General features: G+C 43.0%; 1 protein-coding gene across 8 annotated transcripts in view; it reads left to right on the top strand.

The window, feature by feature from the left end:
- The window catches only part of pum1 (pumilio RNA binding family member 1), an 86,861-nt gene that overhangs the window by 17,590 nt on the left and 45,467 nt on the right, over positions 1 to 23,804 (top strand). For all 8 annotated transcript variants that reach the window (XM_033044984.1, XM_033044981.1, XM_033044982.1 and 5 more), the window contains one exon: positions 17,796 to 17,864. In XM_033044984.1, the coding sequence (XP_032900875.1) occupies positions 17,796 to 17,864 (69 nt within the window). The remainder of the gene's footprint in view (positions 1 to 17,795; positions 17,865 to 23,804) is intronic.

The following is a 23,804-nucleotide window of genomic DNA, read 5'->3' as shown; positions in this document are numbered from 1 at the left end:
TGTTTAATATTTATTTGATGTTTTTAGCTATGCTGCTTTCCAGTGGGGACGGTTAGGTGCACGCTGCTTACTGGGACTTATTTAGTAGTTAGGTAGAGCACAAATCTGAAGCTTCATCTTAATTGATGTTGTAAAGAGATCAGAGTGTGTAAAGGTAGTTGGCTTGGAGACAGGGAGAGGGGAGTTAAAGAGATGGGCTGGCATGGTTGAGGGGAGAGCTGAGAATGTGATGTCTGAATTGCATGTATAGAACTGGAGCTGTAAAGGCTTGGCAAATCTCTCTGCCTCTCCATATAAAGAAAATGGGGCCTTGTGAAGACCACTTGTGTTGACTGCAGCTGAGGTCAGAGTAGGTCACGAGGCCCAGATTGAATTTGCCGAGTCAGTGTATCTTCACTGTTCTTTGTCAATTAGCCAAATGTTGTCATTAGAGAAATTACAAATTCTAATGCTTTACATTAGAAACAGAAAACAGGAGCAGGAGTAGGCCATTCAGCCCTTTTGAGCCAGCACCGCCATTAAATATGATCATGGCTGATCATCCATAATCAGAACCCGTTCCTGCTTTATCCCCATATCCCTGGATTCCGTTAGCCCCAAGAGCTAAGTTAATCACTAACTTGGATTGGGTTTGTCATGATGCAGGGTCAGATCAGAGTACCTTGCAGAAACTACAGCATTTACTATTGTGCTTTTAAATCTTTATTTAATTTTTGCAAAGGAAAGTAATTTTGTTTGGGATTCTTAGTTCATTTGTTCATCAATCTATTGATCTTTGTTCTTGGGGAGAATTTATCCAGGTATTGTTTTGGTAAAGTCTGCATGTTTTCTGGGGAAAGAAGCTTGGTGAAGTTGACTAAATTACCAGGCTATTTTCTATTTGCACTGCATCTGATGGTCTTTGAAGAAAACAAGGCGAGTGACCTTGGTCTGCTGGTGCTGTGAGTTACTGCGGATAAGATGTCAGTAATGCCATTGAAACCAAAAAATTCAGTTGATTACATTATTGGTCAATTCTGGAGCCTTTGGTTGAAAATGCTTGTCATTTGAGTACATTTCCTATAAATCGAACGATGTGATTTACATTGAGGTTGGTCTTTCAATTTTTCTTCTGTGTTAACATTTAATGTGAGCGCTATAATACTGCTAGATATATTCTCACAGAAGCTGGAAGTAAAAAATTGTCAATAGGTTTTCACAACAAATTGAAAGAGCAATCTGCTATTTACTGACAGAAACGGTAGACTGATTATTTTTTTTTGTTTCCCCGAAGGGTCAAGCATTGACCACTAGGTGCACACCAAGAGTCTGATCTGTGCTGAATTTGCAGTGGTCACAATTGGGTTGAGAAGAGTAAGTGGAAAATGCCAGTCTGCACACAGAATGTAGATTTTCCTCCACCAGAGGCCAGGGGATATGAATAAGTTGATTCTCCCCAACCCCCTTATTACTCCTCCCTGCCCCTGATAAAATGTTGTTTTAGGGCAATGTGGAAAGTAAGATTGCAGAGAGAATGCAGTCAATACGACACCAAGGACAAGTGTTTCATGTGGAAAGGGTTTTTATGTGAAAGGGTGCTTGTTGCCCACTCGCATGGCTAAGAGTGAAGACACTGGTTTCAAACCAATACCCAATAGTGATAAATGATATCTGGGATAATGTGTGAAAGGAAGCCATGTGTGATCAATAATTTTTGCCTAATAAAATTCCACAGCTGGCTAAATTTGCTGTTTTTGAATGATGATAAAATTTTGCATTAATTTATTCAATCCCGCAGAGATTTATAGGTGGAATGTTCCTCCCCACCCCACTTAATTGGAATCAGCTAATTTAACATTTAGAGCACGCCTGTTCAGAAATACTATCAGAGCAATCCATTTCATGAAAGTCGCTCTTGAATCAAATAATTACCATGGTTGTAGAACATACTGATATAAGACCTGATATGAAAATTTAGCAAAGCACATGCTTTTTCTTTGCTCGTGTAAGAGAAGGTATTGGCTGGATGCCGAGTGAGAATTTAATATTGCTACCGATATCTTGCAATAGATGTAGTTTGTAATTTTTGTCCAGCAAATTACAGGACTGATTTTCATGAGCTGGTCTACTTTGATCCACATCTACTGTTTGGAATTGTTCGTTGTTGGTCACTGCAGCCAAAGTAATTCATTATTCTCTACTTTTTCACTGTTTTATGCTCACTGGTAAAATGGTGTTGCTGTTTGTTCGTACCTTAACATAGAACATGAAACAGCACAGTGTAGTTCAGAACATCATACAAACGCGCCATTTGGCCCACTATGTTTGTGCCAGTCATGGTGCCAATCAAGATTAATTTTCTGTGCCTGCATGGAAATGTCCCTCTATTCTCTGCCCTATTCCTGTGTTTGCCTCAACTCTTAAAACGCTGCTATTGACATCTGCTTCCTCTACCACCCTAACAGTGTGTTATAGCACCTACCCCTCACTCTGAACACCTCAAACTTGCACATTTCCTCCTTTAAACTTTCCCCCTCTTACCTTAAAGCTATGCCCTCTAATATAGTTCAATAGTTCTTTATTTGTTACATATATAACTGCACAGTGAAATTAATTGCACATGCGGACACAATACTTGGCATTTCCACCCGAGTGCTAAAGACACCACCTTATCTGTGCCCCTCATTACTTTACATTCTTCCATCAGTTTGCCCCTCAGCCTCTGATGCTCCAGTGAAAACAATTCCAGTTTGTATGACCTCTTGTAGCTAACACGCCCAAATCTAGGCAACGTCCTCTTCTGCATTCTCTCCGAAGACTCCACATCCTCTTTACATTGTGGCAGCCAGAGCTGTACACGCCACTCCAAATGAGGTTTACCTAAGGTTTGTAGACACAAATGCTGGAGAAATTCAGCGGGTGAGGCAGCATCTATGGAGTGAAGGAAATGGGCAAAGTTTCGGGTCGAGACCCTTTACGTAAGGTTTATACAGCTGCAACATCAATAACTGCTATCTAAAGCATATGTGCCATTTGCCTATTTTACCACGTGCTCACTTTCAGGGAGCTGTGGACTTGCACCTCAAGATCGCTCTGAACCTCAATCTCCCAAGGGTCCTGCCATGGTATATCTTTGCATTTGACCTCCCAAAGTGCACCATCTTGCACTTGTTCAGATTAAATACCATGTCTGCCTAAATTTCAAACTGATCTATGTCTTGCTGACAACTTCCCCACTATCTCCCAACTCCACAGATTTGTGCCAGGTGCAAACTTGCTAACCAAACCACCTATATTTTCAGGCGAAACATGAATATATTATGCAATGATCTCAGGAGTGGTGATATTTAAAATGCTCCCCATTGGTAACAATGAAAGCTACCGTTTATGGCACATGTATTTTTTGCATCCACTTTTAATAGTCATTCATAATAATTCATAAGCCATTTAATAAGTCATTCCCCATTTGAGAGAATGCCGAGTAACGGTAGACGGTTATTGGTGGCGTTTCTTCTCTGCTCCGCCATTGTCCCTCTGGTTGAGCTGTAGTTTTCACAGAAGCAAATTGCCATTATTTTCCCCAGTCTGATTTATGTGATTCCAGACGCATGGATGCAGTTGTCCTCTGAAATGGCCCAGCAAGCTCCACTGATAATGTGCCATTCAAAATGGACCATAAATCCCATGGGGGGGGGGGTTTAAAGCATCTCTTAAATATTTTGAGATTGGAATCACTGATTTGGTTCTTGGCTATCTCAGGACCCTGTTGCTTAGACTAATTGTAGTGATTTTCCCCAGACTACTATGATTTGACTATGCTCTGTGAAACTCGAATTCTGCTCCTAAACTATCTTTTGAAGGACTTAAACAGCAGAAATATTGCTCAAGGCTGTCTGCCTTACGGGTGTTTTAACTTTTCTCGTCTGTTGAGAAAAATTAAGACTTTGTCGTAAACACTGCCCGACTTGATGCCCAACAAACTGCTCTAAAGAAAATAGACGTCACAATCTTATATAAAGTATTACATGCCCTGTGCTCCCGGTGACACTTGAACTTTAATAACGTGTATCGGTCACAACAGCAAGTCTTTGTCCAGTAGCAACTCTTTATTGCAGATTTTGTTTCATAATTGCTTTGTTTTTGCAAAGATGACTGAGCCAGTTACGGGGTGAAGCTTGTTTGAAAGATGCGTTGGGAGTAATTCTTTGGAGGCATCTTGATTTAAGTATGCCCACAATAAATCTGCATAGAAGCAGCATTGGACAAGAATGAAGAATAGGAGTATGTGAAGGGAAATGAAAATAAATGAAGTTTACAGCGTACAAAATATAGAAAAATATCGCAAGGTTCCACATTATAGATTCCATAAAGTTGCACACTGCATCATTTCATTATGACTTTACAAACTGTTGCTCCTTTATTCAAGTTCATTCGTACATCAGTGAAAAGAGATCTTGTGATGTAATTATTTCCTGCTCGGTAACTGAGTCTTGAGAATATTCCAGATAATTTTCCCTCTACTGGTGACCTAATTTGTTCGAATTACTCTTCAAGCATTGTGAACCAAGCCGTGGAAGGGAGGAAAATGAACCATAATGGTATAATCAATTCTCTTTTCTTTCAACTTCAGTGTTGTTGTTTGCTCTTCATTCCTGGCATTTTGTATGCTGAGAGAGCATGCTGTTGGACCAAAGTGACTATTACAGAGTGATGCCAATGTTCAGAAGAGTAAAAAGGAAAGGAATATAAATGAGTTAATGACCTTTAATGACTTCCATTCAGGAGATTACAAGCAAAGATTTATACATTTAAAATTGAACAAATGCAAGGAAGTTTTGGTGTGTTTTTCTTATGTAACTTGTGAGTATGCAACCAGAAAGGAATTAACGATGAAAGGAAATTGCCACTTGAAATTGTGAGCATCATTAGCTTAGGTCAGGATAAAATACCTGTTCTGTTCAGTGAAACCTGTGGCGTGCCAGGTGCTGTTTAGCGCTCAGCTTTCAGTTCTGTCACAACATTCCCTGCCTCTCAACTTTCTGCTCTGCTACTGGTGAAAACATCTTGTGGTGGACAGATGATGATTCTTGTGTCCTATACATATTATTGTTTCGTATCTGCACAACTTGTCCCCAAATGCTGGCTCTTTCCTCGCTCGGCACTATGAAACAGCTGAAAATGTTGGAAAATGCACTTAACATGGATGCCGGTGTCCTGAACTTCATGTCGTTTTTCAAAATACATAATCTACACTTTATCCATTCCATTGTAATACAGAACGCTGCCTGCTTTAAAAGGAGCCTAACTGAAGGCAGTTCCTGGTCACGTTGCACTCGGACCTGTTGATGCTGAAGGCAGAGAGTGTGCGCTGTAGCTGATTGATCCCTTCCTTGCTCTTTTACTGAATGCGTACTAGGAGAGCGTAAATGAGGGAGTCGCACAACGTAGAGGTGCTTTGTAGGGTGGTTGAATAAACTGCAGCATCCCCTTAGTTGCGTAGTTGGCAAATTGCGTAGACTTGGACGTGTAAACAATTCACAATTCACCCATTTCCTAAATGACGTGTTATTGCAATGGGAGGTTGGTGAGGCTTCCTGTCCATTTCATAGATATAAAAGACATGCGTGGGCTTGTTGCTCTTCCAGTTTCGGCCACTGTTCTCCACGACAATGGGAAGACGAGTGAGAGTGAGGGAAGTTGTGGCAAGCAACTGGAGAACATGGATAGGTGACTTTTCTGGTCGGGACACTTCAGACTGATTGCTCAGTTACTCCAGCACTTTGTGTCCTTTTGTGTATTAACCTGCACCTGCAATTCTTCGTTTGCGAAGTTTTAAGGTGCTTCCAACTTGTATAAAATCTGACACATCGTACAGAATCAGGGATCTGAAAATTAAAATTTACATTGACTTGTAAAGCTTCCCTGATTTTCTTTTCCCCCCCAACTATGGTATAGATTGGTGCAGAATATGGTGGGAATTATGAGATGCTGAATTGTGCATTGGAACTAATTGTCAATGGGGGGGGGGGTAACAATGGGGAACTAACTAGCTTGTGTCTATAGGGATGCCAGTAAAGCACAACTTTGGTTTCACAATAGCAATACCATGATGAAATGATTTGCCTTTTTGAGATTTGAGCTTTGGAACCTTGAAAAATTGGATGCAAACTTGCAATAAAACTATTTTTGTTTGCAAAGGTAGTTCAACATTGTTTGTGTAGGAAGGAACTGCAGATGCTGGGTTAAACTGAAGATAGACACAAAAAACTGGATTAACAGGCAGCATGTCTGGATAGAAGGAAGTGACGTTTCAGGTTGAGATCTGAAATAACACCCATTCCTTCTCTCCAGAGATGCTGCCAGTCCTGCTGAGCTACTCAAGCCTTTTGTGTCTGAATATTGTGACTGGAAACGTAGAAGGGTAAAACCTACACATGCTGGAAATCAGATTAAAATTAAATGCTAGCTGCACTCATTAGTCAGACAGTTTCTATGAAGTGACCACTGAGAGTTAATGTTTTTGCTTAATTAATTTTCATCCCTAAATTGCTGGCCTGAGGGACATCAATTCTGTCTTTCTCCCTGCTTGACCTGAGTATTTCCAGTATCTCCAGCTTTTTAAGGTATCAACTGTTGGATAGGTGTTGCACAATATTGTTTCTCTTTAACATTTCTGATCAGTCTGCTCCATTTTCTTGATTTCACTTCAGAGGTTTTAAACTTCTGTTGCCTAAATGCTGACTGCAAGGTTGCAGCTAGTATAAACAAAAGTAAAATGTCACAAAGACTGGCAATGAACCTTTGAGAGTTTCCAACAATTATATAATGTAAATCAGAATGTGTTGAAACAAGTTATTTTGTTCCAAATATAGTCGCTACCATGCCATTCGGTCTTGGAGAATTTGAATCGTGAACAAGCTTCTCATGGTATTTGGGGGGGGGGGGGAGGTACAGTTTTTGGAATGTGTTTTTGTGAAACAATTGAACTACTTTTTTCCTCATAAAAACTCAAAAGATGTTTGAGTGTTTAAAAGGTACAATTGGAAATACATTTGCTGTGATTATTGGTGATTCTGGTGATTATTTGATGCTTGCCAAACCATGATAAAGCTGATTTATTAAAAGATGCTGAAAATCCAGCAAATAAGCTTAAAATACAATAATTTGGTATTGAAGTGAAGTTTAAAGCTTGGTTTGCAAATCAATCCAATGATTAAAAAAAAAAAAAAAAGTTTTTGAAAATTCAGCACATTCATTTATTTGCACTTTAGCCATGCGCATAGGAATTTGTGGTTTAATGAGAACCACAAATTCTCATAAAAACCAGACTCGTAGCTCTACATCTGAAAGCCTTCATTAACTCTCATATTTCTTCAGATGCCATTTTGTGGATCTTCTGCTCCTGGCCCAAGGGTGATGCCAGATGGTGTCTATGTTCAGTGTTTTTGAGGTGGGAATAAAAGGGTTTCTGATAGTTGTATGTGACTATAAAATGTCTATACATCCTTTTGTTTACACTAAATGTGAATGATCTTTATTGTGCAAATACATTTCTGTTGTCTTGCTGTAGGAGGCTTTATTTGTTATTGTATTGATGTAAATCCTTTATTACTAGTTACTTTTGCACTGTTATGCAAAACAATATGATAGTGTTTTTAGACCATAGATTGGGGCAGTTGTAGTTTTCAGTAAATCTAGCCTATTATGTGACAATGCAGTAGTTTTTAACTCTGTCCTTATTGAGTCTTGTTATCTGTGTACCCAAGCACTCGAGTAAGACAAGGTTTTAGTGGAAACTGTTGGGTAAAATAGCAACTTCCTCCAGGGCTGACTCCTGTGATGTTTGGTTGAATCTTGTTTGCCATGAGATATATTCCATTTGTTGTCTTCTGCTAGAAAATTGTAAAATACCAGTAGTCTGTACACAGTCATAGTTGGGGTTTGAACTATGGGGTGAATATGCAGATGAAATGGGCTGGGTTGTGGGACAGTGTGCGCAAGCCTGAGCTGTGGAAGAGATGGAGGTGGCAAGCATGTGGGTAGCTTTGTGGCTGGAATTGGAATCCTGGAGTTATGCTCTATCTCTACTAGGGTTGGCTGCTACCTGGCCAACGGCCTTGGTGGTATATTCGCTGTTCATTATTGCTCAGATAATTGTGTCCATCTCTCAATAATAACTAGGACGCAGCTTGGCTCAAGCTGGGTCCTGGTTTATCAAATGGTGTAAAAAGAAACTGCTTGGCATCATAAAATGGACAAAAGCTTTTGTTTTGCTCATCCTGCAATGTGCCTACGAGCTTGTTCTGTGTTCAAATTCTTGGGAAGGATAACCCGCCAAGGCTTTAGTGGGGGAATATGTGCTCAATGATAATTTTGGAAAACTATCCAGCATGTTGTTTTGAGTGATATTGTTAGACTAATATCACGCTCCGATTTGCAGTTTCCTTTCTCAAGGAATTGATTGTGTTTTTGAGGTTTCTTTCAGTTTGAGCTTTGTATATTAAAAATGCACTGTTATGTGAGAAGTGGCCGAGATGTCATCTTTGTTGTGTTTGTGAGGTTTCTTTCAGTTTGAGCTTTGTGTATTAAAAATGCACTGTTATGTGAGAAGTGGCCGAGATGTCGTCTTTGTTTTGATTGGTTGCATCGACATGGATTAGTGGTTTGTGGTTTCTGAGGCAGTTGTTGCCATGTGTCTCGACAATTAGTTTTCAACTTGTTGGCCTTTGTGTATGTTAATTGCTGGTTTCTCTGCAACAGTCTCATAAACACGGCACTAGTTGAGAGTACTAAAAGTGTGCAGATTTTGGAAATGCATGGAGATCGAGGAACCTGTGGGCTTTAAGACTCATTAACTCCTAAGATGATAATGAACAAAGTACTCGTACATTTTAAAGACACAGCGGGCCAGGCAGCTTCTCAGACTCTGAAGAAGGGTCCTGAGCTGAAATGTTGCCCGTGCATATTCTCCAGAGATGCTGCCAGGCCTGCCGAGTTACTCCAGCACTTTAAAGCCAGCATCTACTGTCCCTTGTGTTTACCAGTACATTACTTTAAACACCCAACTATCCTGTTTGTGCTGCCTCAGGCTTGTTTCCTGATTTGGGCAGAGTAGAGCTTGAACCCAGCAGAAATCCGTATGTCAAACTCGAGTGTCATTGTTCTGGAATATATTGGGAGCCTTTCTAATTTGTCAACATGTTATTAGTGGTATAATCGGCCAGCATCCAACCAATTCTGTCTCCTTGAGGTGCTGCAAGGTGATTGCTCTGATGTCACGAGGAAGCTGCAGTGACAGTTCAGTGAGCATTGTGATGTCACAAACGACTGGACTTTTCACTCCAGAATAAGAACAGTGTACATTAGGAAATCCACAAGGATGTTCTTGAGTTTCATATTCACACCTGAAAACAAAGACAGGGCCAGGTTAAAACAAAATATCTGCATATATCCAGCCTGGGCACTTGTTTAAGTGAGCTTGCTTAATATGCAAGCAATTGCACAATATTGACGCTTGGTAAATTCGACAGTGCTAAAGTTAAAAGCGAACTAGGTAAGAAGGCAATTGGGTAACATACAGTCCAAAAGTGAGTAACTGGAAATACTAAATTCCAAGTGTAAAGTTGCATAAGCAAGAATTTGCCTCCTGTAATTATTTAAACTTGAGTAACAGCAATGAAAGGTCCGTTTACAGCGTGCTGCTTGTACAGGGGTAACCTGGATTCTGTGTCAGACTTGTACCTTATTATATGCTTCCAATAGCTCTGGAAAATTTGGTTCTAAATTCTTGTCGGTTGAATGCTTCAAATGTCTAAGTCGTGATGCTTGGTAATTGCTGCCTTTTCCATACAACTACAATACATTATCGTAGCCTCTGCATCGTGGGTGAAAACTGACTGTTTTATAAAAGTGTTATCGTGCTTTTATTGCTTGGAGAATTGTAGAGTAGCATTGGCACTTGGTAAGTATTCTGTTTAGTAAGAGAGGGGTCAGGAGAAAATCCAAGTGATTGTCCATGCAGCATCTTTCCGAATTGCCGAATGGGGAAAATTAGTGTACTGCCCTGAAGCTCATCTAGCAGTTGTTCTGGTAACACTTTTGTTGACATCCAGTTAAAAAGATTCATGCTAAACATGACCAATGTACATCTAATGTTGATCAATTATTCTTCGGATAAATGTTACTTGCATCGTGTTCCAAGTTGATTTATTTTCGCGCAATTATGTGGGCTTATGTTGAATCCAAACTAGCATTTGTCTCTCAGCAGTTGGTAAAGGAACCACTTATGGGCTCAGCAGTTTGTGTTTGACATACTAGTTTCACAAGTTTGATATCTTGACTGGTGCAATATGGCAACTGATGGCTGGCAATGAACTGTCAATCAGTGAAATATTGACAAGGCATAAAGAATAGCGAATGCTTAAAATCTGAGATAATAAGACAAAAAATTTGAGGAGGGACATTATTGCTATTGAGGGACTAGGTTCACCAGGTTAATTCCTGGGATGGCGGGACTGACACATGATGAAAGAATGAGTCGACTGGGCTTGTATTCACTGGAATTTAGATGGATGAGAGGGGATCTTATAGATACTTTTTTAAGGGATTGGACAGGGTAGATGCAGGAAAAACGTTTCCGATGTTGGTGGAGTGCACAACCAGGGGTCACAGTTTAAGAATAAGGGGGAGGCCATTTAGGACTGAGATGAGGTAAAACGTTTTCACCCAGAGAGTTGTGAATCTGTGGAATTCTCTGCCACAGAAGGCAGTAGAGGCTGTTTTCAAGAGAGTTAGATTTCTTCAGGCTAAGGGAATTAAGCGATATGGGGGAAAAGCCGGAATGGGTTACTGATTTTGGATGATTAGCCATGATCATATTGAATGATGCTACTGGCTTGAATGGCCGAATGGTCTCCTGCACCTATTTTCTCTGTTTCTATAAATGCTAGAACCACTCAGCAAATCAAGCAGCATCTGTGGGGAGAGAAACCTGTTTCAAGTTGCTGACCTTTTAATGAGAATTGAAAATCATTCTCTTGAAACATTCGGTTTCTAACTCTCCCACATACCACCTGACATACTCTTTTCTGTTTAATGATAATTCACAGTACAAAATTAATGCCATTAGCAATGGCAAAGCACTGTGATTCACTGCTGTTAATTTCTTGGCAGATATATATGCATAGATCTCTATAATTGTTGAGTGTGATCACAGTGATGTAAGTGTGACTGTAATGCAGTTGGTGATAAAGGCTAAAGTAATGGCTTTCCAATAAAATTACAAGATTCTCAATTTTTGGATCTGTTGCATTTGTCACACAAGTAATATCTGGCAACTGAAGCGGAGTCCCGACCAACTGTCCACATCATTTGAGATTTTTGTATTATCTTTAATCAGTCAGACTTTTATCTTACACAAAATAATGTACCCTTTATTTTGTTTCTATACAGTGGACAGTTTGATTGTCAGCATGCATAGTCTTCTCGTTGACTAGATAGCATGCAACTAAAATGTTTTTCACTGTACCTCTGTACACGTGACAATAATGAACTAAACTACAATGTACAATTTATCATTTAAAACCTTTTTAAAGATTAGGGTGAATTATGAAGTAGTCTCAATTATTGGGTTTATGCAAAAGATGCATGCAGTGATGTCGGTTCGTGTTCCAGGATTTAGATCCAGACCCAGAAGCAATGAAGGATTGGCGATGCATTCATAACGATGTGCGACTTGGAGAGGAACCTCTCGAGTTGTGGAGTTGTCATGCAACTGCTGTCCTTGATGGTAGATGACATGGATTTCAGCTGCAGTTGGAGTAGTTGCATGCAGCTTGCAATCAGTTGCAAGCCTGGACTGCTTAATTTGGTGAGGAGGCAATGGAATTGATTGTCTGATTATCAGTGGACATCCTCGCCCTGGTTTGATGATGAAGCACTGCAGATGGGCTGCAGTTACTAACCTAAAGCACTCGTGCAATGACGTTCTGTGGATAGGATAATTGATCTCCAACAGTCATCTTCCTTTGTGCGAGGTATGACCCAACCACTGAAGTGTTTCCGTTTTGCTTGTTGACTTAGTTATTATGGTACCTTAAACAGTAGTCAAATGCTGTCTTGGTGACACTGACAGTCACGCTCACCTTGAGAATTAAGATGAAAGCTCTGCACCATTTCTTGTTATGTTTTGAACCAGTGTGTGCTTCAAGTAGAGAATATTTTGCACATTTTATATAGTTTCTATTTCTTGTGGAATAGTGATATGGATTGTGAGCAGGTGAGTTGTAAGTATGTCACCATATGATAATAGTCCTAAAGTATATTTCTGAAAGATGAGGTTTTGTCCACTAGGTTGTGGAGAACTTAATTCACAGTGATGAAGACCAATAGTGGAGAGGTCAGAAGGATGGAATTAAATTGTCAAGTGACCACGTTTAGTTAGATTTGCCATTCTAGCCTTGTCTTCACAGAATAAGAAACAACGACTACAGATGTTTAAGGTTTCGCCATTTTGTAATGGGGCTGATATTAGTATGGGTTTTATCTGAGACATCGCGTAGCTGCTTTTACATTATGCACATTATTTTGGAGAGAGAAGCACATTGCCAATTATTGACCTGGAACATTAAACATCCAGCATTTTCTATATTATTCCAAGGACAATGTTAGCTCTTTATAACTCTTCATAAATGAAATGCATGTCCCTTGATTACAATATAAGGAGGAATTATGGTGGATGAATACTTGCTGAGGGATTTAAAAAAAATCTATTTTCAAAGGACACAGTGAGTGGAAGTGAACCAAGAGTATTATGACAGTGAGAAACTTAAGGTAATTAAGAAGGTATTATAGAAGTCAAGGAGACAAAAAACAGACAACTTGGTGAATATGAAGCTTGCTTCCCAGGTGTTTGGTTAGATATATTGGTGATCTTCCAATATTCTATGGTGCTGCCATAAAGGACTGGAAAGTAGCAAATACGATGTTCTAGGAAGAAAAATAATAGGATATTACAGACAAAGTCTGATCTCTGGTTGGCAAAATACTGGTATCCACCATTAATGATGCTGTAAATGCTGCAAGTTGAAATGCACAATATGATTTGGCAGAGTAAACATGTTTTCATGAAGTTTACCATATTTGTGCTTTTTGGAGACGTAGCTAGCAGGTTAGAAAGGCCATTTGATAATGTGCCACACACGTAAGTGCTCTTGGTGTGGAGGTGACATTTGAATGAAAATATTGGCCAAAGGGTTATTTTCAGATTGAGCCTTTCACTTGTTCCTCAATGGTTTACAATTTTCTTTGACGGACAAAGTGCACTATCTTTTTATCAATGTTGATAAAACTGATGGGAAAGGGATCTGTGAGGAAGATGCAAAGAAAAATAAGATGTGAAGGAAGGCTGTAAATTGGTAGGTGGTTGGGGTCCGAGTATTGTCTTTCTGCTGACTGGATAGCAGGCAACAAGAAGCTTTTCACTGTGCCTCGGTACACGTGACAATAAACTGAACTGACTCACTGAGAGATCGCCATCTTGGCCACTAGGAGCGACTTCAATATTCACCGGGACGCCGCCTTCACCGACCTCCACATCGATGCCGCCGCCGACCCTCACCTGCCTACCGATGACGCCCAGCCTCGCAGCTTCTACGGTAACTCGGACTTTCTCCCCCTCGCCGATTCCTCCGACATCGCCGCTGGACCCGACCTACCCGACCTACCCGGCATCGCCGCCGGACCGGGGCTCCCCCAACATGGCCGCCGCAACGCACCCGATTCATCTCGCCGCCGACCTTCCGCCCACCGGGACCACCCACGCATCGCCCGCGGACCCCGACTCAACCACCACTGGACTCCGACCATCGGGTCCGTTGACCCGCGCCACCGGACTCCGACCATTGGGTCCGTTGACCCGCGCCACTGGACTCCGACCATCGGGTCCGGTGACCCGCGCCACTCCACCCCCCTCCAACTACCCACAGCCGTCGCCTTACCTGGAGCCTGGACTCTGCACTGGGCCTGGAGCCTCCACGCTGCTTACTCCCACTCTCCTGGACTTAACTCCACTGGGTCCTAGCGCCCGTCTGCCCAGCCGTGCCAACCTCAGTGGCGGCTCCACTGGCCCTCCCCCATCCCCCCCCAACCATGTCACCCCCGCTCTTCCCCACCCACATTACAGCCCTCTCTCCCCCCCACCCCCTGACCACCCACCACTCCTCCAACACCAACAACCCCCCCCCCCCCCCACACATTGCCCCGTCCCCAGTCCACCCACCTGCCTTCCTCTGGCCCCAACTCCCACCCCTGCCGGGTGTTCACCATCCCCCCGACCTCCCCCTCTCCCACACCCAACGGTCTCTCCTCAGCAGAGGTCTTACCTTTGTCCCCCTCCGTCCCCATCTCAATGAGTTCCGCGCCCACCATGACTTGGAGCGCTTCTACCGTCGTCTCCGCCTCACAGCGCACTTCCATGGGAAGGAGTCCTCGCCCCCCAATGATGATCCTTTTTCCCGTCTCCAACGCACCCCCTCCTCGTGGAACCCCTCTCATAAAGTCCCGGCTCTGGAACTCTTTATCCAGAAATGCCGCTGCGACGTCAACCGCCTCAACTTCTCCACTCCCCTGTCTCACTCTAATCTTTCCCCCTCTGAACGCACTGCCATTGAATCACTCCGAAAAAACCCAGATTGGGTCATCAAACCAGCCGACAAGGGAGGTGCCGTGGTAGTCTGGCGCGTCGATCTCTACAAAGCTGAGGCCACGCGCCAACTCTCGGACACCTCCTCCTACTTACCCTTGGACCATGACCCCACTGACGAGCACCAGGCCACCATTTCTAGCACCATCACCGACTTCATCAATTCCCACGCCCTGCCCGACCAAGCTTCCAACCTCATCGTTCCCCAGCCCCGCACGGCCCGTTTTTACCTTCTCCCCAAAATCCACAAACCCGGCTCTCCTGGCAGACCCATTGTCTCTGCGTGTTCGTGCCCCACCAAACTCATCTCCACATACCTTGACTCCATCCTATCCCCCTTCGTCAAATCCCTCCCCACCTATGTTCTAGACACCTCAGACACTCTCCGACGCCTCCACGCATTCCACTCTCTGGGCCCTCACCCCCTCATCTTCACCATGGATGTCCGGTCACTCTACACCTCCATCCCCCACCAGGATGGCCTCGGAGCCCTCCGGTTCTTCCTCGACCAGAGGAGCAACCTATACCCAGCCACTGACACTCCTCCGCTTAGCGGAGTTGGTCCTCACCCTCAACAACTTTACATTTGACTCCTCCCATTTCCTCCAAACACAAGGCGTAGCTATGGGCACACGCATGGGCCCCAGCTACGCCTGCCTCTTTGTCGGGTACGTTGAACAATCCTTGTTCGAGACGTACCAGGGCCCCATCCCCGACCTCTACCTCCGTTACATTGACGACTGCTTTGGGGCCACCTCCTGCACCTACACACAACTGACTGACTTCATCCACTTCACCACCAACTTCCATCCGGCACTCCAATACACCTGGACCATTTCCGACACTTCCCTACCATTCCTTGACCTCACCATCTCCATCGCAGGGGACAGACTCCTGACTGACATACATTACAAACCCACTGACTCACATGGCTATCTGGACTACACGTCTTCCCACCCTGCCCCCTGTAAAGACTCCATCCCCTACTCCCAATTCCTCCGCCTACGCCGCATCTGTTCCCAGGATGAGACATTCCATACCAGGGCATCGGAAATGTCCTCGTTCTTCAGGGAACGGGGATTCCCCTCCGCCACCATAGATGAAGCTCACACCAGGGTCTCATCCATACCCCGTAACACTGCTCTCTCTCCCCATCCCCGCACTCGCAACAAGGGCAGAGTCCCTCTGGTCCTCACCTTTCACCCCACCAGTCGGCAAATACAACACATAATCCTCCGCCATTTCCGCCACCTCCAACGTGACCCCACCACTCGCCACATCTTCCCATCTCCCCCCATGTCTGCCTTCTGCAAAGACCGCTCCCTCCGCAACTCCCTCGTCAATTCTTCCCTTCCCTCCCGCACCACCCCCTCCCCGGGCACTTTCCGTTGCAACCGCAAGAAATGCAACACCTGCCCCTTCACCTCCCCCCTCGACTCCATTCAAGGACCCAAGCAGTCGTTCCAGGTGCGACAAAGGTTCACCTGTATCTCCTCCAACCTCATCTACTGCATCCGCTGCTCTAGATGTCAGCTGATTTACATCGGGGAGACTATGCGGAGGTTGGGCGATCGTTTCGCCGAACACCTCCGCTCAGTCCGCAATAACCAACCTGACCTCCCGGTGGCTCAGCACTTCAACTCCCCCTCCCATTCCCAATCCGACACCTCTGTCCTGGGTCTCCTCCATTGCCAGAGTGAGCAACAGCGGAAATTGGAGGAACAGCACCTCATATTCCGTCTGGGGACCTGGCGTCCGGATGGCATTAACATTGAATTCTCCCAATTTTGCTAGTCCTTGCTGTCTCCTCCCCTTCCTCAACCCTCTAGCTGTCTCCTCCCATCCGCCTGCCCTCGGGCTCCTCCTCCCCTTTTCCTTCCTTCTCCCCCCCACCCCCCCATCAGTCTGAAGAAGGGTTTTGGCCCGAAACGTCGCCTATTTCCTTCGCTCCATAGATGCTGCTGCACCCGCTGAGTTTCACCAGCAATTTTGTGTACCACTGAGAGATCTCATTTGTAGTAGACACTGGCAAGTTAGATTTCACCCTTGGGGTTAGGGGCTGTCTTTTGAGGAAAGATTACCCTTGGACTTTTAAGTACAAATTTCATTCTGTTTCAGGACGTATGACAATAAAAATCACTCTTTACCCACTGGAATTTCAAAGAATGAGAGATGATCTCATTGAGACAAATGAATCATTGCATTCACAGTGTTTGTCTCCTATAACGTGAGAAACATCCAATGGGAGCAGGTCGCATAGCTCCCTATTTGGTATGCCATTGAGTAACATAGCTGATCTCATTCATCTTACTCTTGATTCCACTTCCCTTCCTTTAGAACCCTTAAAAAAAACTAACGGTATGAACATTTGATTTCACCACTTTTACATAACTAACCAACATCCAATCCCCCTTCTCTCCCCCCCCCCCCCCCCCCCCCCCCCCACCTGTATCCACCTAGCACTCGCCATGCTTTGTCCTGCCCCCACTTCTCTTCTGGTTTTCTCACCACTCCTGCCCCCTCTTCAACCACAATCAGTCTGAAAAGTCCAGATCAGAACTGTCACCTGTCCATGTTTACAAAAGAGGCTGACCCGCTGAGTTACTCCAGCACTTTCTTTTTTTAAGTCAGCATCTACAGTTCCCAGTTCCCAGATCAACCATCTGTATATCAGAGTTGCTGCCATACAGGGACCTGGGTTCAATCCTGACCAAGGGTGCTGTCTGTACGAAGTTTGTACCTTCTCCCTGTGATCATGTGGGTTTTTTCCGTGAGTTCCGGTTTCTGCCCGCATCCCACACGTGTAGGCGTAAGCTAATTGTCTTCGGTAAATTGTCTCTAGTGTGTAGTGTAAGTTTGTGGCCTTGTGTCATGTGGAATCTTCACTGGCTGTTGATCAACACTGAAACAACCTTTTTCTCAGTTACTGTTACTTTTAGTGACACTGAAGTGTATACAAGGAATCTGACCTGTGTGCCAGACTGGCCAATTGTATTACACAGAATTGTTACTTTTAACCGAAGGTGGCAGTTTTTTTTTTAAGTTGGCACATTATAGAGTTTCATGCATTAAGTCTATATTCTGACAGACTCTGATTCGTTTCCCCCTTCTTCAGGTACGGTCCATGGATGAACTGAACCATGACTTTCAAGCACTGGCATTAGAAGGACGGAGCATGGGAGAGGTGAGTTTGTTAAAATGGACAATGTAAAGGTTGAAAATAATGATGCATGTTGACACATTAACTTTTGCTCTCCTCTGTGGAATGCATATTGGTCAGTTCTCAGTCTCGAAACAATATCATCCTATACAATAATCATTGAGAACAGTTGTTATTACTCCTGAATTCCTTATATCAACTGAAATTGCAGTTGGATTGCTGTTAGTGACGCGGACTATCTTGTAATTTGTGACTTGTAAGTTTGACTTTCTGCTGTGCCACACTGGCTGTTTTGTTATCTTTAGTATTTTATGTTTGTGGAAACAAAAATAAACATTGTTATTGAAAGGATTTTTTTTGAAAGTCCAGGGGGGTGGGGGAAGTATTGTTATTGAGATTCTGAAACTCAACCCCTTCCACTGCCCCTCATTTACGCAGTTATTATAATATGATTTTCCATAACACAAGGTTTCTTAGTAATGCAGCAATTGCTTTATTGCAGAACTGCGTGTATTGGAGCATTCCTTTAACTCATTTGATTTGTATGCTGCCTGCTGTGAAAGTGAAGTGTATACAAGGAATCTGATCTGTGTGCCATACTGGCCAATTGTATTGTAGAAACAAGGAACAGTAGATGCTGGTTTACAAAAGGAAACAGACACAAATTGCTGGAGAACTTGGATAAGTAATGTTTGGGGTTAGCATCTGTTATACGCACCACTTCTGACATCCAGGTTTAGATGAGCAGTAATTTAGTTCATTGGCATGTTGGACAGGACAAAATTGTTTTCTGTTATTGTTCCCATAAGTGTTGTTTTATGGTCACTGATGCCATTATCTTTTCAACTACCTGGAGCAGTTCCATGGTATTTGCAGTTATATGCACCATTCTGTTTGCTTTCAAGCTGAAATTCACACACTATTTTCTGCATAGGCATCTACTTCTCCATATAATAACCTTTCGTTGCCTTGATACATTTTGTTGTAATGGTCTCCTGACTGCCTTTTCAGCTGAATCTGGTGCCATTTAAAGCCTTGGGACCTTTCTAATTGGACTAGGGTCCAGTTGGCTCTGTTCTTGTTCTTGTTTGCCCCACTTTTGATATGTACAACCCTCATATCTCCACATTTCTCTAATTCTGTCGCAGCCCAGTGTCTGCTTTTGTCTTAAAACCTTTTTCCTGACTTTCCCAGTTATCCAGCTATCTTTCTTCTTTTTTGCCGGTCTATAATAACTATCTCCCATTTCTGACCAAGTCTTCAACCCAAAACATTAAGCATTTCTCCCTTTCCATTGATGCTGATATTTCCAGTGACTTTATTATAGATTTCTAATATCTGCGATTTTTTTCATTTTCACTTTCCATATCTTTGGCTATTTACTGTTCAACTCTGTACTATTATGTCAGGTTATGTTTGATAATGCTACTTCGGATATTTTATTTACATGATCTTGTGTAAAAACTTTGACCCCTCCCACCTGTCGAGTTACAGTTACGGGGGAAAAAAATGTTTAAACCTGTCTAAAAAGGATCCCCGTCTCACATGCCGTGTACATTCATTCTTCATACAAAGATCAAGAAAGGTTGTTTTTGGATGCATTTGTAATGTTCTACAGGCTTCTTCCTGCATAGAAGCAAAGCTGACTTGACGTGCCGAATGGCCTAATTCTTTTCCTGCGACTTGTGGTCTAAAAGATTACTTTCACTGGAATGTCGATGACTGTGAAGGGGTAGGGGTTTCCCAAACATAGAAAATTGCATGGATTCTGGTATTTAGGTTCCTTGCCTTTTTTCAGATATTTGAATTTATTCGCTGCAGTTTTGTCGATGCGGTTTTGAGTAACTCATCTTGTTTCCCTTTATCTGTGCCGGTTTGTTGAATGCAAATTTAATAACCAGTATTTTCAATAATGACAAACCTCCGGGAGCTATTCACCTGATGATAGAATTTACCATGAGTAGCAATGCTCACAGTGCAAGCTAGCTAATGAGGGAACACATTTTTCTTAACAATCTGTGCACTTGCCCCAGTCATTTGTCACTATCTAGTTCAGGGATCCAACTGTGCCCTAATGCAGTCCTGGTTTGAGTTAGTTTAATTCTTTAATGAAGCTTCAGATGGGAGCAGTTTAAGTTTTTAATAGGATATTTGAATAAAGAAAATGCTCTCCTTCATTATATTAACTTGCATCTGCTCTCTGCTCTGTTTGGGTATTGCAAGTGCATGTAAGCTGATGAGCCCAAATGGCTAAAACTTTCAAATGTTTATCTTTAGTGTAACCAAAAGTGATTTGGCTAATGACAATGCACTAGAGGTGGTTTTGGTCATTTCTAATGGTGATGTAGTTATGAATGTCCTGCTTGCTTTAGTTGTGGTGATGAAAAGTTTTTTTTTGACTGGAACGCTAACATAAATTTCCTGTTTTTCGATGCTAATGTGCTGAGGTTTAATGCTTTCCAGCCACCACATTCCATTTTCTGAGAAATATGTCTCATATATCTGACACAACAGGAAGGGAGATGAAAGGATATAAAATGTCACTTTTAAAACCTGTGCCCCAACCCCCCAGTGCAGCCTAGTTGTCTGATTTCTAAGACTATTAGATAATTTCGCACCTCTAAATTGCTTTATGTGCAAATTATGTTGCATTATTTGATCAAAACAGTTGCAAAATGCCTTAATTATTATTTCAAATATGTATAATGCGATAGTTAGGATTCTGGGGACATTTTCAATGGGGGAAGTGTTTTAAAGGAATCCTGTCTTTGTTGGGTTCTGGAAAATGTATTTATCAATAATTTTTATGACCAATTTTATCCAAATCTGCACTGACTTAAGATTCATAGAACCTCAGAAATGCAGGTGGTGTTTGGTTAGTTCTTAGAATTCAGATTAATATGCTTACTGTCCCAGTGGGGTGCCTGTCTCATACCAGACTTAAACATAGGCTTATACTTTAGGCAATGCAGCTGTCTTTCAAATGAATAGTTAAACTAGTACTTAATCTTGTTATTCTGGTGATGGTGCAAGAGGGGAGAGTTGGTGTAGGGGTTTGTTTATTGTCCTGATCAACATTCATTCCTTAACCAATGCCTGCAAAATTGATTATTGAAAATCACAATTTTTCTCATTAATTTTTGTGCAACCATTCTATGGGGATTTGCCAAAATAATTATCTCCTTCCGAAATAAACTAATCAGCTGTGTAATGGTTTGGTGGGTCCAAGGACATGGGTTCTTCTGGAGATGCAACAATATAAAAGCATCCCTAAATATTTCAATGGTGTGGGTGTTAGTTTCCCATCCATAGACATTGAATCAAGTTGATTGGAGATGTTTAAAAAGTGAACCTGGAACATTTTATTTGATTGAAGCCCTGCTAAACTGTGGACCTCAGATACAGTGAGTCTTGTTAAACTGCTCTCCAATAAAGTGTCTCTTAAAATTGTAAGATTGTAAAAGCACGGTGCTTTGATTTGAATACTGTATTGAACAGATGCTCCATTTTGCTTTATATTTTCTCTACAGGCCAGTCAGTAGGATATTTTTATTTGCTGGTCTGTGGTGCTATTATAACTTGTGATAAACTGAGCTGGCATACTTGAATATTATGACATCCAGTTAGATTAGCTTAGTTTATCATTATATACGTCAGGATGCGATGAAATTGTAACAAGGAGTCTGTGTAAAGCAGGGGTTGGCAACCTTGTTCTGCATAGGGGCCAGGACGCATGTCTGAGCTGATGACGGGCCGCATCTATCACGACACCACTCATACTCACTCATCCCCGGACTATTGCCAACCCCGATCCCGACCAAAGAACATAGAGAGGATCTTTGATCCCGACAATGAAGCCCAGATACAGACACCGTGCCTGGGTGCCGCAGCCTCGGGCCCGGGAGGTACCGGAGATGATGGAAGTCGGCGGGCCGGATAAATATGGGGGGGGGGGGGGAAAATACGCCTGCGGGCCGGATGATTTTGTGTTACGGGCCGCATTCGGCCCGGGGGCCGTTGGTTGCCGACCCCTGGTGTAATGTATTCAAAATGCAACAGGAGGAATGAAAAGATGAGAAGATCTGTGCATTGTGCTATGGAAAGAGGGAAAATCTATCAGATTTGGGCTGTCGGATACCTGCACTGTAACTTTGCTACACTCATCTGAAGTTTGTCATATTTTGCAATTTTGGCTCTTCAGAAATCTCATCTAACCATTGATTATTTGGCTGTTCCCAAACACACTAGTGATCAATAGAACACTTCTATCTATATATCACTAAAACTCTGATCTTGTTATCTTCCGGTTTTCGCGGTCTTCCTATTTGCGCAAAAACGGTACGCGATAGCGTTCCAATTTTTCGCCAGCTTTCTCACCGTTCTCTGCTGTGATTGCACCAAGTTTCGTTCCAATCGGTGGCCTAATGTAAAAGTTAGCGAGGTTTAAAAATCGCGCGTGTGCAGATCGATCTACTCTCCTGCCAGTCGGACCCGCGTGAATTGCTCTTTTCTCCTGTCACTCTGCGGGATGGTCCGCCCCTTCCCAGTGCCATCGCGTCTTTACTGGAGCTGAGGGGGGCTCTGGATGGCCGGCGGAGGTCTCCAACCAGACACAATTTTCAGAGGGACCAGAAGCGGCCCAACCTGGCCCGGCGCGGAGTTGGAGATGTTGCCAAACGGAAAAGGGGGACTCTGATCCCGACGGGGCAGAACGTCCAGCGACCAGCGCCCGCTGTGAGTCCACATCACCCGCTGTGAGTCCTCCCACCCCCTTCCACTCTGGCCCCCCTCGCTGGCTCCTGCCCCCCACCCCTATGATTCCTTTCCACCCCCCCTCCCCCCCCCCCCACAACCCCTGTTAGTCTAGTATGTTGAAGATCTGGTGCTTTAGTACAAAACCTGCTCCTTTTAAATTTGGACTGTTTTGCTGTAAACATTGCAGTTTAGTCCATCCTGGTGCAGGGTTTCGACATTACCTACTCCTTTTAACCCTTAATGTTGTTAAGAGTTCCTCCAGCAGTATTGAAAGCCTATTTGCAGTATTGACCTAAAACCATTAAGATACCACTGCTTTTGAAGGTTTTTGGAAAGATTTCATTAAGTTGTGTTTATTCTAGACTTGTGTGTTTTGGGGTTGCATTGGGAAACATTGGGAAGTGCTGATCCTTAAACATGCCTTGTACTTTTACTTCCTGGAAAATTGCCTAAAATTGGCAAAAACATTGGGGATTTCCAATTTTCATTCATTATGGTTTCTCCTTATGCTATGTTCAGTCAGTTTGTTTGTGTCTTATTTCCACGACCCAGCCAAGTTTCCTGCTGTTGCATTTGGCAGGCACCTTAGGGAACATTGCAGATCAAGGTCCAAGTTCCTTTAAAGACTCTATAGGATGTTTGTTTCTCTCAGTCTTTATGTCAAAAAATCTTGTTCTGAGGGCTCTGGTCTGCCTTGAACAAGGAAGGCTAAATGTGTTGTTTTCGCAACTTTCTCTCTTGTGCCTGTTTGATAGCTGTTGAATGGTTGTGTTGGCATCTCCTCAAATGCCCATCTGCTACATGCGAGTCTGAAAAATGATAGATCATGTCCTCTTTGGACACAACTGATACCAGGCGGAATCTAAAATGTGGAAAGAAATCAAAATTATAGTGTTTTTCATGGTTGGCATCAAGCAACGCCAATTGAATCTGGAGTCCTTTTGACTGCGTACGCTGGTTACTGGTCTGGCTTGTAATTAGTAATGTATTTGCTGCTCCTTCAAGATCATTGACGCTGGTCCTGTGGGGGTAATTAGAGCTATTCATTTCAATATGGATGTGTGTACACCAGCCAGTTTATAAATTGGAACTTGTTACCAGCTCGAGTTCAATTGGACTTGGTCCCAGCTGTGACACCAGCTCAATGTTGTGTATTTATCAGATGGGGATGTAACTTTTGCACTGCATTGAGCTTTCTTGATATTGGAA

This window comes from Amblyraja radiata, chromosome 27 (genome assembly GCF_010909765.2).
Source record: "Amblyraja radiata isolate CabotCenter1 chromosome 27, sAmbRad1.1.pri, whole genome shotgun sequence".
NCBI classification, from domain to species: domain Eukaryota; kingdom Metazoa; phylum Chordata; class Chondrichthyes; order Rajiformes; family Rajidae; genus Amblyraja; species Amblyraja radiata.
The sequence above is the reverse complement of the archived record's forward strand: the minus strand, read 5'-3'. Positions and strand labels throughout refer to the sequence as shown.